Here is a 13,596-nt window from a genome sequence, read left to right as displayed (position 1 = left end):
GCATAAAACATTTTGGCTTTATTAATAGGGGCAGTGAGTACAAGAGCAATTAGGCCCTGTTGAACTTGTATAAGACACTAGTGAGGCTTCATCCGGAGTACTGCATCCAGTTCTGAGCGCCATACTTGAGGGTTCCTTCTGTGATTGGTTACCTTCTGAAAACAACATGTTGAGCTTTTGGTCACTTGTCCCTATATCTCCCAGGGCATCTTGGTGCCAAATTGTATTTGCCAATTGCTCCTGTGAAGTGATATCTAAGTGCAAGATATTGTTACTTGTGACTGAACCTTTTTGAAGGAGTACTTCTTAGGCCAGTTAAAATGTTTTTTTTTTTTAAATGTCATGCATTCTACACAAGAGTTTATGGTGGAATATAGGACTCGAACTAATTAAGCTGATTACACTACAAATGTTTAATCAGACCATGATGTGGAGATGCCGGCGTTGGACTGGGGTGAGCACCTTCACCTGAAGAAGGAGCCGTGCTCCGAAAGCTCGTGTTTGAAACAAACCTGTTGGACTTTAACCTGGTGTTGTAAGACTTCTTACTGTAATCAGACCAAGGTGCACAGCTTTAGAACTGAAAATCGTAGCGCAGCTCTGAGTAGTTCTTCCAAAATTATTCAGCATGACACTTCAAATTTAGATTTCTACACTACGCATGATTAATGGGAATCAACAGCCATCTAGAATATTTAATATGTGTAAAGATATTTTTTAAAACTTGTGTCTGAAAAACATCACTTCAGAAGGTTGTGAATCTATCACTTAAGCTTTTGCAAAAAAAACATACCTCTCACTTCTTCCAGCCTGTGCCTTCTGCTCAACCGCTGCCTTTTCTCTTCTTGTCTCAGTTGAATATGTTCTTCTATATTAACTCCTGGCGGGACAGGTCCTGCTGAAGAAATTACAATTATTTAATGATAAAAAATTGTGGGTACAGGAAACATGTTCATTAAACTATTCTTCCAATTTTCTCACTTTCATTAAACCCTGTAGCAATAAGGCGCATACACCCCAAATCCCTATTTATGAGAGGGCATTTTAAGAGCTAAAATTGTATTTATAGTCACCAATTTATTTTGGACAGAACACTGGGGATTTTTTTGAAAGTTTTCTTCCGCCTTTTAAAGCTAAGTAATATCTTCCACCCTGCAACAAACAGTTGAATGCAATGTTTTCTATTTTGTTGAGCAGAGTTGTCAATAATTTAATACTGTTGCTGTGCAATATTTCATAAGACAATTTTCTCTTAAAACGTTAAGATTGAATGTCTAAAATAAAATGAAGTCATCATCTAACAATGAATTGAAAATGCAGTTACTGCTGACCAACACTTGCAAATAAGTAGAGAATGTTACATCACAAATTGAAGCAGAAATTTCACATCAATTAAAGGCCAAGTCAGTGTGCATTTAAAAGGGAAAAGTATAATATGGATACCTCAGGGGAGAAAAAGGGGAATGCAAGTACAGCTGAGGTAGCAATCACGATAGGTTTGGTGTGCCAAAGTACCTCTACCATGCAATTTTTAAGATTCCAAATTATTTTTCACTGTATTACTTAACATTATATCCTTCAACACAAAGGGAAAGAGTTGTTTCAAATGGCAATTACTTCAGGTGCACTGCAGAAATTTACACGAGTTTCTCTAAACCTGATTAATCTGATAAACTGTAAGACAATGTCAAAGGAACCTATTTTCCTTCTGGTTGAAATTTAAATAGATGACACGAATTCTACTCATACACATTGCTGGATCTTGTTCTGACACCATGTTAAGCTCAGTTTCAAAAATGTTAAGCTTTTAAAAATGCTCACCTAAAAGAAGATCTAGAGGGATCATCTCTTTAACAGCGTCAAGAATTCCTCGTTGTCTCGCTTCTTGTCCATCCAGCTCTCGGGCACAGGCCTTACAGCAACCACAGAGCGCGCAACCAGACTCACCAGACCCACATCCACAAAGCCTAAAATAGACCATGATAAAAACATTTAATTGAAACACATTCTTACACATACCCTTGGTATTTATTACAATTACCTTTAAACTTGTGCTTTTTCCAAACAGAAATTACCACACAGATGTGGCACCCACAAGTTATAGAGATAAGATTTCCAACAAACCAAAGATGAATCAGCAAAAAGATAATGCAGCAGTCAGTAACACAGTGAAAACCACAGCAGTGTAATATGAGCTCACAAGTAATATTAGACAAAAATGCTGTAATGGTTGATGCGATTGATTTGGACTTTTCCAGAATTGGAACTTGATTATATATTTATTTTCTTGCCTTAAAGGATTAGAAAGAAAAATGAAAAAATCGACCTACAATCATACAATAAACTGAGAAATTGTATATAAATTGAGATGCACGCAGGACCAAATAGAGTAGACATTCGGACCAGAACAGGAATTAAAATTAGAGCAATAGTTCAGTTGGTGCACTGACTGAGGTCCACCTCTAATTATGGTAGCCGAGAGAGAAGAACTAACCACTAGGGCATTGTCCATTACCACTTTGATCAAATGATCTTGTTCCAATCTGTCTTGAGCACTTTGTTCTAAAACACACGTACTTTGATTGGAGTAGCAAGGGCTTGAAGCAAGACATTACAAAAACTAAAATCGAATGCCAAGATTCAGATTAATATAACGCTAAGCAACCATCTAAAACTACAACTGATTATCCTATTTCCAATTGAGTTGAAATGATTAAACTTCAGAAATTCTACATGAAGAAATATAACCTTGGGTCTCACTTTGATCAAAAATCATGATAATTAATTAGCTTCAGTTATTGAGTCTTAGTGTTTTGATGGACTTTACACCTGCTCCAAGTACCCACCATAAAGCTCTGGACCTGGGCAAACTGCTGAGCAGACTTGATTACATCCATAATTTTTGGAAGGAAGCAGAAACTACAGCGAGATGGCTAAAGAGTAAAAGTGAAGTGAATAATACGCTGAAGTTTACCATCTTAATAAATTATTTGTGCACTCGACCTTGATCTTTTGGGACTATAGAACGAGTAAATGACCAGGTTTAGTCACAGGAGCCTTAAGCGTTGTATTGATTCATTAACTCTAAAAGGTAGCTGTTTCCATCAGCCCTAGGACATGCACTCCCGTGCACAAGTACGGACCAAGTGCTAGAAAATGGGATTACAATAGATAGGTGCTTGCTGGCTAGCCTAGACACGATGCACCAAAGTGGCCCTTGCTGTGCTGCAAAGCTCTGTGTGTCTATGACTCTATATCAAAGGTAAAATTTCACTATCAATGGTATACTTCAAGTGTGGTAAAGGGAGTGGCATTACAGACCCCTTCAGACATCAATAATGTACGGAGTAGCTTTTAAAACTAGTTTGTGCCTAATCAAGTTTTTTGGGGTAGCCTCCATTTAATTAAAGAGCCCTTTAGGAAAGTTAATTCCAGAGTTTAATATGGAAGCCCACAGAAAACTGAAATTCTTAAGTCAGGCACAAGTAAGGATAATTAAATATTTGACTTGTTCTCTAGATTTCGAACATACAACAACAATAATGCAGGTTGTGTTCAGCTTAGGGTAATGGCAACTTCCACAGCACCTTGTGCTATAGTAGCTCCGACCTGACAAGTTTCTTCAGGCAAAGAAACCAGAGTTAGGTGCAAAGATAGCTTCTCTTGGACGGTACCTTGAGAGTATCTTGGTGCCTGGAAGAATAAGACACAATAATCTGAACAAAGCACGTTTTGCATAAACGGCCAGTTATTCTGACAGGACATGTCGGCAGCTTTAAAAACTCTTAACACACCTATCTGGGGGTGGGGAGTTGCATTTATTTATTTTAGAATTTTATCAACAAGAAAAATAAACACTTTTTGGGGAAGCATGACAAGGAAGCCATGGTGAGCTATGAGAGATAAAGGACCAAAGCTCTGTTCAGAATAAAACAGAATGAGAGGAAAATCACTGGACGAAAAGGCAGGGAAGAAAGAGGTTACTTTTTATTAAAAAGAATTTCAATGTGGTTTGCTTTCCTTCTTTCTTTACTCCCCCTTGCAAAATACATGAATCGTACCTGGCTTTGTATTTGAGTAAGAAAGATTTACAGTGACACCCTGAAGTGCAAAGATGAAAAAGCTCAAGCTTCCATGACTGACAATATCAAACAGTTAACCAGGATTCACTTTTTAAAGTAAAGTTAGTCTATAATTAAATAAAAATACAAGACCTCCACAAGATCAATAATGATGCTATCAGATTATCATATTTATGGCGGTTGATTAAAAATTGATATGGCAGTTTTGAAAAGCAGCTTCTGGCAGGCACAATAAAAGGATACTTTTATTTTAAACGTGTACATAATTAAGCTGACTGATCTACAGATCAAATTTTGAGGAAAGAATCATTGACCTAAAACATCAAATTATCTTTCTTCACAGATGCTGCCTATTCTGTTGAATGTTTCCGGCATTTTCTATTGTTATTTCAGATTTCCAGCATCCACAGTATTTTGCTTCTGTTACAGATTATAGAACAGTACAGCACAGAACAGGCCCTTCAGCCCTCGATGTTGTGCTGAGCAATGATCACCCTACTTAAACCCGCGTAACCCGTAAACCCGTAACCCAACAATCCCCCCCATTAACCTTACACTACGGGCAATTTAGCATGGCCAATCCACCTAACCCGCACATCTTTGGACTGTGGGAGGAAACCGGAGCACCCGGAGGAAACCCACGCACACACAGGGAGGACGTGCAGACTCCACACAGACAGTGACCCAGCCGGGAATCGAACCTGGGACCCTGGAGCTGTGAAGCATTGATGCTAACCACCATGCTACCATATTTACTAACTCTTTAGTACTTTGCTCAATTAATCAGTTGACGTTTTTGGCACGTTAACATACGGTTACTGGTTCAATATGAAACAACAGCACATTTTGAACCCACCCTCCAGGAACTCTGTCTGGTCGCCCACTGCTAACACAGCTGGCTCCGTAACCGGTGCAGTCTCCACACACAGTGCAGACCATGCACTGGTCCAGTTTCCACTTGTGCATTCCAGGGGGGCACATAATAGATTTCTCATCCTTTTCATCCAATTCCTCTTCCAAATCTTCATCCATTGCTGTTGCCATGTTTTCCACATTGAAACCTACTCAAAAAAATAAACACATGGGCTACTTCATTCAAAATCTGCCTGCCTAAGTTAATAATTTATTTAACATCCATTTATTTTAATTAAAACTGGCCACGTAGAAGACTATTCACACAATGTGAAAAAATGAAATCAGTCCAATTTGAGAAATATCCAAAAATGTCACCCTAACCCTGCCAGGATTATCATGTAGTGAGTTAGTCTTCATTAACATGCGTCTCGTGAATCTACAATGTTGGGCAGACACACAAATAGTACTGCTTGTAAATGGAACAGCATTAGATATTAGAGGACCTCAATGCCTTGCCAAATAGTAAAAGACATGGAAAATTGTTCTAACCCAGGGGTGGGCAAACTACGGCCCGCGGGCCGCATGCGGCCCACCAAAGGTATTTCTGCGGCCCACCAAGTCATTAAAAAAAAAAAATGTTTTTATTTTTTTTAAAAAATTTTTTTTAAGGTTAATGGTGGGGGGGGGGCTGTTGGGTTACTTACTGGTATAGGATGGATACGTTGACTTGAGTAGGGTGATCATTGCTCGGCACAAGGTCGAGGGCCGAAGGGCCTGTTCTGTGCTGTACTGTTCTATGTTCTATATGAGGCACCCAGAATCATAACCGGGTGAAGTAATTATTTTACTTAATATACTATGCGGCCCTTTCTGAATTGTGAATTTCTGAATGTGGCCCTTGCACGGAAACGTTTGCCCACCCCTGTTCTAACCATTCCAGCACAACAGCCAATGAGGAGTGTTTCAAAAAATTCAGTGAAGCATTAATTGGTTGCTTCAGTCAAAATGGCCATAGAGATAGCCAATATGGAAAATTAAAAAGCATGGGCTCAAATAGCATGAAAAATATTTGCCCTTCATTTAACACACCATGCCTGATGTTAAAGTTGGCACTGGGTACAAAAAGTGAACCTGAGCAAGCTGTTGAGCAGAAGGGTATAGAGGTTTGACACCTTGTAGATGGCAGAGAAACATATGACAGTACTTTCAAGTTGAAGTATTTCTGGCCATAGCCACTTGCTTTTTTTTTTTAAAAAAAATTATCACTTTGGAAGTAAGAGAGAGATATTTTCTTATACCGATGGCCTTCTTCAATTGCACTCAAAGCAATGGCAATGAAAACTTGCAGGCTAGTTTGAAACCAGACTAGGTCCAATCTGGAGGCAATCAGGTTCTGAAAAAAGCTTTAAAGCCCAGGTCTGCAGCATCCATGCCCGACTTAATTTTTCACATTTTGATACCTGCATTCAAATGAATCCAAAGCACTGCCATCATGGAAAATCAAACAGAGCGGCCTGGCATTTATCAATCACCCTGCACTGGCATGACCACGGGTCACAGAGGCTAAAGTGGATGCCCATAAAAGAAAAATGAAAATTCTCTCCTACTTTAAAAGTAGTGTGAAGGTCTGCACTCAAAACATTTAACCTCTTCTCGGATAGATCTTTGCAATTCTAATATTTCCGGTTCATGAATCGCTCATGTTTTTACAAGATAGCAGCAGACTTTTTAATACTCCTCGCAAGAGCCAGAATTCACTCAAAGAAAAAATATTTTCCAAAAGGTCGACTATGGAATGCTCCCAACAACAAACATGCAATTCAAAATAAAAGTACGAGTTGCTCCTCAATGAATACTTCTTACCTTTCCCACCTTGACAGAGTACACCAGTCTCCCTTCCACATTGTCCTTTATTGTTCACGCCAAATGTCCAAACCTCTCCATTCTTGGTCAATACACAGGCGTGAGCTTTCCCCATGGCTACTTGAGTCACAAAATGACCCTTCAACTCAGTCACAAGACCTATTTATAGATTTATATTAAAAACAGTTAGAACATGTGCTTAACCCAATTATGGATCACTTAAGAATATGTTTATCTATTTAGCTTAATTGCCATACAGTGCAAATAGGCACAATCTCAAAAGCAAGAACAACATCAGACAATACATACACAGAAATCACACTGTTTCGAGCGAGTCTTTTAAAAGTCACTACATTTTCAGCATTCACAACAAAATCAGGCAAAGCATTCGAAGTATTAACAATTCTATGTGAAAAAGAATATCAAGGTGTGAGCCAAATTTTTGTAGTTTATACAGATGACCGCGCAGAATACTGTACTTGTGAACAAAGAACTTTTCAGGCTTAGAGGTAGTACGGCCATGTATCAATTCACAAGCTCAAAAACCAATCTTCTCTTCTCTAAAGATCATAATCCAAGAATTCTTACAAGGAATGCCTTCCATTTTCCTGATGACACGTATTTGCACTCCCTCCATAAGCTGTATAAAAGTGTGGATTCCAAACTGTGTGCAGAATCCAGATATGGGCGTACTAGCTGCTTAGAGTTTAAGATAAACACTAACATCCCAACTCAAAAATGATGCATTCCGTGCTCGTAAAACATGTTCTTCCTGCTGCACTGCCTGAACCACATGATTCGTAAACTTGAAATTACTTGCAACTGTCACACCCAAATCCTTTTCAATGGTTAAATGTGCTCAAGGCTGGTCATAGATGTTTACAGCACGGAAACAGGCCCTTCGGCCCAGCTTGTCCGTGCCGCCCAGTTTCTATCCCTAGCTAGTCCCACTTGCCCGCATTTGGCCCACATCCCTCTATACCCACCTTGCCCATGTTAACTGTACAAGTGCGAAATGGTCATCGATCTGATGCTGTGAATTAGGATTGTGGCCAAAATGGAAAACTGAACATTGCCACATTAAAGGAAAGTTGCCACACCTTGGACTACTGCACCACAGTGAAGACTTCATTGTGGAAAAGTGTTTTCAAGAGCCCTGGATTATTTACGGAATGTACATAAACATTATGTATTAGCAATTTTAGAATACTAACCTGAGTTGTCACAGTAAACAGCATCTTTGCCAAACATGTACAGTTCTCCATCCTTTGTTGTGATAGCGCTGCTTCCATTGTTACACGCTGCATATACTGCTATTTTACTTTCTATTTTGATCATTTTCTTTGGCTTATAAGGCTTTGGTTGGCGTCTGCTTTTAGCTACAATTAAATAGAAAACCCAAGTCAATAGCTATACATTTCAATTTGTATTACACATGTTAATGTTTCATTGTGTTTGAAAAGGAAAACAATTCTGGAGATAATCAGCTCCTCCAAAGTATAGATGATGCTTTGCACTCATTTCATGTTCAAAATCTGTAACGTCCAAGCCTTCTCTAGGGAGGACAACTGCATCAAAATGATATGACTATCAGGTGAATCAGGTGTTTATGCAGTGCACCCAGCTGGAAGCATGTTTTCCCCAAGGTTAGGTGTTTGCGCATCAGTTTATAAGCCAGATTCAAGAGGCAACCTCCAATCAAATTAATGTGGCTGCACTACGGTGCAGCTATTTCTATTCTATCATTGACTGCTGGAAGGTAATCTCCTCTAAATGGGAAATCAGTGTTAAAAGTTGTGTCCCTATTTTGTTCCCTATTCCCCATCCCCTCAGGGCATGAGAGAGTAGGTTGAACAGTCTTTCCAACCACTCCTATGACAGTAATCCAGTTAAACAAACTAAAAAAGAAAACTTCTGAGAAACAGCAGCTAGATCAGTGACTTAGAAAGTAGGATATTTTTCTATTTGATTGACTTGACTTAGATAGGAACATTTTGAGATGCATGTATACACGAGGTACCAGGATGTAATATGTTTTTCTAGAAAGTATTTTGTTTTGCGTATTTGTAGATCTGGAGTTCAAAAACTTTATTCCTTGTAATGTTTAGAAAATAGAATAGAGTCTCAAATTTGAAGAGTGGAAACTTATTAAAAGGATTCTTTTGGAACTCTTCATAAATATCCATTATAGAGTTCCATCAAAATACTTCCATCAAATCTAACGGCACTAACTATTTTCATGATTGCTGTCATTCATAGCTAACGAACAGAACAATTTTACCCTGCTTTCGAGGAACAAGTGCTCTGAAATGGCTGTATAGATAGCTGACAGCCATTTCCAATCAGAATATTAGCAGACATAAAATGTCTTAATTAAATATGCCCACTTCCAAGCTTGTACCTGATTCACCATCCTCTCCTTTACTAGCCAAGCCAGTGAAGAAAACGCTTCCATCTTCAGCCACCATTAAGGCATGAGAGCCATCATGGCCCACAGAGAACTGTACAATCTTTGGTGATTTGGTGATGGATAGCTCAACCCATTTCCCTGCAGTCGGACCTCCTTGTTTGATTCCAAGGCTCTGATATTTACCAGTATAATACATCTAATGACAAAACAGGGAAAGTTATTTTTAAAAAACGGCAATTTAAACACACATATTCAATCACAATTCAATCAGAGTAGCAACAGCCATCATGATTTGTCTGCAAACCTGCAAAAAGCTAAACTTAAACTTTAAAATTGCAAATAAAAATGTAATTGGGCTTGAAGATGTTCATTTGTCACAAAAGATTAATGTTCCAAAACATAAACTCCATATTTTGGAATCAACAAAGTCAAAGTGTTCCCTTAGGCTGGTTTTTGCCCAGAAATAGTACAAATTTTATTTTGCTGTGACAATCAGTTTTACAGCATTTTCTGCTAAGTCTACTATCAGCCATGCAAGACCACAATAGAATACTGAGTTAGCAACATGAAATATTACCCACTTGTGATCAACTTCCTAGAATGAATGCATTTCAGCTTCAACTATGTCAATACCAGTTGTTTATAGATTAAGCTTTTCATCAAAAGTATGCAGATCACAAATTAGACATCCACCGTGTACATTTTGGCCTGGATTTTACAGTCAGTTTAACCACAGACTTTCTGGGCACTATTGTACTCCGACATGAGGTGAGTGGAGTGAAGCGCTCTCAACAGGGATTTTGCGGCCTGTCCTTAACGATTGCGTTCAAATCTCAGTTGGATGCATTCCTGTTTCTGAGGCTTGAGAAAAAATACCCAAGCTCATACTCCAGTGCTGCGCTGTAAGCATCGCCATCTTTCAGATTAAATGTTAAACCAAGGTCTTGCCTGTTCTCTCAGGTGGGCATAAAATATCCAGTGGTACTAATCTGAAGAACAATGAAGTTCTCATCAAAACAATGGCTAAAATGCATCCCACAAACAGCATCACTAAAAACAAATCATCTTGACATTATTACATTGCTGTTTGTGGGAGCTTGCTGTGATGAAATTAGCTCACATTACACAGTGCCCACACTTCAAAATACTTAATTACAACAAATCATTTAGGAATGGGCAGCACGGTAGCACAGTGGTTAGCACAGTTGCTGCACAGCTCCAGGATCCCAGGTTCGATACCGGCTTGGGTCACTGTGTGGGTTTCCTCCGGGTGCTCCGGTTTCCTCCACAGTCCAAAGATGTGCAGGTTAGGTGGATTGGCTATGCTAAATTGCCCTTAGTGTCCAAGAAGGTTAGGTGGGGTTACTGGGTTAGGTCTCAAGTGTGGGCTTAAGTGGGGTGCTCTTTCCAAGGGCTGGTGTAGCCTCAATGGGCCGAATGGCCTCCTTCTGCACTGTAAATTTTATGATTCTATGAATGCCTTAATTTCTGAAAGGCATGTTTATAAATGTGAATCTTTCTTTCCTTTACACTGAAGAATCAGTACCAGGTAAGGCAAAGGTATAACCACAGGCTGCTTTCCCCTTTGAGGGGGGTGACTTAACCTGGGGATTACTACACCGGAGGCAAGACGTAAGGTTGAAAAGGTGGCCTTCATGAATAACGTGTGTACCAACACATGCAGAGTTAAACCACCAAATAAGTAGAAAAATTTGGTATAATGCCAGATCTCATGCAGAAAGGGGAAAAAACATGAAAGAGAGATAAAAGAGGCAGAAAGAAAAAGTAAAATAAACTTCAAATCTCCAAAAACAATTAAAATCTGTAGAAAATTAACTCCACGTTTTTAAAGGTAAAATTGCAGCACCCGAAAGGCATTTTGGCAATAAGTACGGCTCATCACACCATTAAACATTTATTTACATTTGAATAGACAAACCTCAACGTGTTTTGGCATGGTTACCAGAGAAGTAAGTAAATGTTTCATAAATTAATTCATGCCATGTGGTCGTTGCCAGCAACACTAGCATTTAATAACCATCCCTAATTGCGCATGTGATAGTGATGATGAGCTGCCTTCTAGAACCATTGTTGACCATGCTGTAGGTACCAGGTCCTGCTATGGAGAGAGTTGCAGGATTTTGACCCAGTGACAGGAAAAGAACAGCGAGATACTTCCAAGTCAGGATGGGTGGGAACTTGCAGTTAAGTGTGTTTCCATTTTTTTATTCATTCATGGGATGTTGCTACCACTGGCTGGGCCAGCATTTGTTGCCCATCCCTAACTGCCCATGAGATGAGTGGCTTGCTGACCGTTTCAGAGGGTATTGAAGGGTCAACCACAGTGCTGTGAATTTGGAGTCAGCCAGACCAGGTAAGGATGGCAGATTTCCTTCCCTAAAGGATATTAGTGAACCAGGTGGGCTTTTACAACAATCAGCAATCATGTCATGGTCATGATTAGAGTTTAAATTCACATTCTGAAATAACATTTCACCATCTGCCATGGTGGAATTGGAACCGCTGAAGTTTAGGAGACTTGATTGAAACATCCTGAGGGGTCTTGACAGGATAGATATGGAAAGGATGTTTCCTCTTGTGGAAGAATCTAGAACAAGAAGTCATCATTTTAAAATAAGGGGTTACCCCCTTTAAGACAGATGGGGAGAGTTTTTCTCTTGAGGGTTAGGAATCTTTGGAACTCTTCCTCAAAAGTCTCTGGAAGCAGAGTCTTTGAATATTTTTAATGTACAGCTAGATGGATTCTTCATAAGCAAGGGGGTTGAAAACTATTAAAGGCAAGCGGGAATGTGGGGTTGAGGTTAGAATCAGATCAGCCATGATCGTAATGGCGAAGCAGACTTGAAGGGCCGAGAGAACTACTCCTGCTCCTAATTTCTATGTAATTCATAATGGTTGCATGACAGACGTATCAAAATTCTATGTAACGTTTATGCCTTAAATTAATAATACAGAAATCACAGGCAGTTACCAGACAAAGGGGAAAAAATATTAACTTGTTATCCAGGTACATTCCATCTTAGCTGGCTGCAGTAAAGTATCAAAACTGATTAAGCATTAATCATTAATTAACTGAAATACCAACTTCTTGAATTTTTAAAACTATAGTTAAGAAATAGAACAATTTCTCTACGTACCTTGCCATTCGCAGTTTTCATTAGTGCAAACTCTCTGCCAGCTCCTACAACCGCTGATTCCTCATCAAATCCTGTACCTGATAAAACATGGACACTCAGACTTCAAAATATTCAGATCATGCAGAAGGATTTAGATTTTTACATACATACACTTAATAGATTCTGGAAAATTAACAAGTATTGGCAACACAGCACCCACATTTTCGCACGAGGAGCTGCCATAAAATTTGTGATGCTGTGCATAGAGAAATGAATTAACACCTACGTTCGAATACAAGCATATTAACCATTCATTAACATTGCAGGTAGAAATTTCATGGTGCATTTTTTAAAATAAAAGATGTACAAAAGAGCGATGTCTTTACATGTCTTTCCATTCAGCAGTTTATCTATAAAAAATCATATTTAAAAGTTCCAACCACCAAAACTGGTTACACCTGTAGGTGGTGCTCTGATATGGGATTCTCAATGTTCGCGGTGCAGTGAATAGTGTGTGCTGTGGATGAACAGTGACTGATAATGGTCTCAGTGCAAAAAGCAATGGGCCACATGGTCGGGGTGATGCAGATCCACTTGCAGTGCAAAGAAACAAATGGCCCTTGGGGTGTGGTGGCAGAGAGGAGTATGAGGCAGAAGAGAGAAGCTAATGGAGCTTGGAAGAGACACGGAGGGGAAAAGAGGAGTGCAACATGGAGAAGGGCGAACAGGATTCAATGTAAAGGAAAGAAACAGGGTAAGAGCAAAAGAGCGAAGAGAAAACCAGATATCCATCATTGTCGCAGACCTGTGAGTATTCTGTCTGTATTCATGCTGTACAAAAACTAAGCAGGTACATTTAATTCTCGAAATGCAAGTTAAAAATGGATTTGAGAACTAATTATGAAAATAACGATCTACGATTACCTGGTCTGCATGAAAAGTACTAATTTCACTGAAGGGGAGAGAGAATCTTACTGACCAACGCGTGTAATGTGCTACTACATATATACGATAATATATATGTAGTAGCTAATACACTGAGGATTAATGATTTAAAAACAAACTAAGTACCCACACACTTACCTGCAGGCAAAATGGCATTACATGCAAACGTCGACTCTTAATGCATTTCCACACAAAGATTGCATGACACAGGAACATTTAGAAAATAAGATTGCAACACATTCAGCAACTTAATACTGTTTTCCAAATCTAAGCATTTGTTTCCTCATCACTTTTGCCCACCCAT

At 39.1% G+C, this 13,596-nt stretch overlaps 1 protein-coding gene across 1 annotated transcript in view; it reads right to left on the bottom strand.

The window, feature by feature from the left end:
• The window catches only part of mycbp2 (MYC binding protein 2), a 212,614-nt gene that overhangs the window by 128,980 nt on the left and 70,038 nt on the right, over positions 1 to 13,596 (bottom strand). The window contains 7 exon segments of the mRNA XM_038817780.1: positions 794 to 898; positions 1,822 to 1,967; positions 4,939 to 5,143; positions 6,801 to 6,959; positions 8,015 to 8,179; positions 9,202 to 9,406; positions 12,369 to 12,445. Coding sequence (XP_038673708.1) covers positions 794 to 898; positions 1,822 to 1,967; positions 4,939 to 5,143; positions 6,801 to 6,959; positions 8,015 to 8,179; positions 9,202 to 9,406; positions 12,369 to 12,445 — 1,062 coding nt within the window.

This window comes from Scyliorhinus canicula, chromosome 14 (assembly GCF_902713615.1).
Source record: "Scyliorhinus canicula chromosome 14, sScyCan1.1, whole genome shotgun sequence".
NCBI classification, from domain to species: Eukaryota; Metazoa; Chordata; class Chondrichthyes; order Carcharhiniformes; family Scyliorhinidae; genus Scyliorhinus; species Scyliorhinus canicula.
The sequence above is the reverse complement of the archived record's forward strand: the minus strand, read 5'-3'. Positions and strand labels throughout refer to the sequence as shown.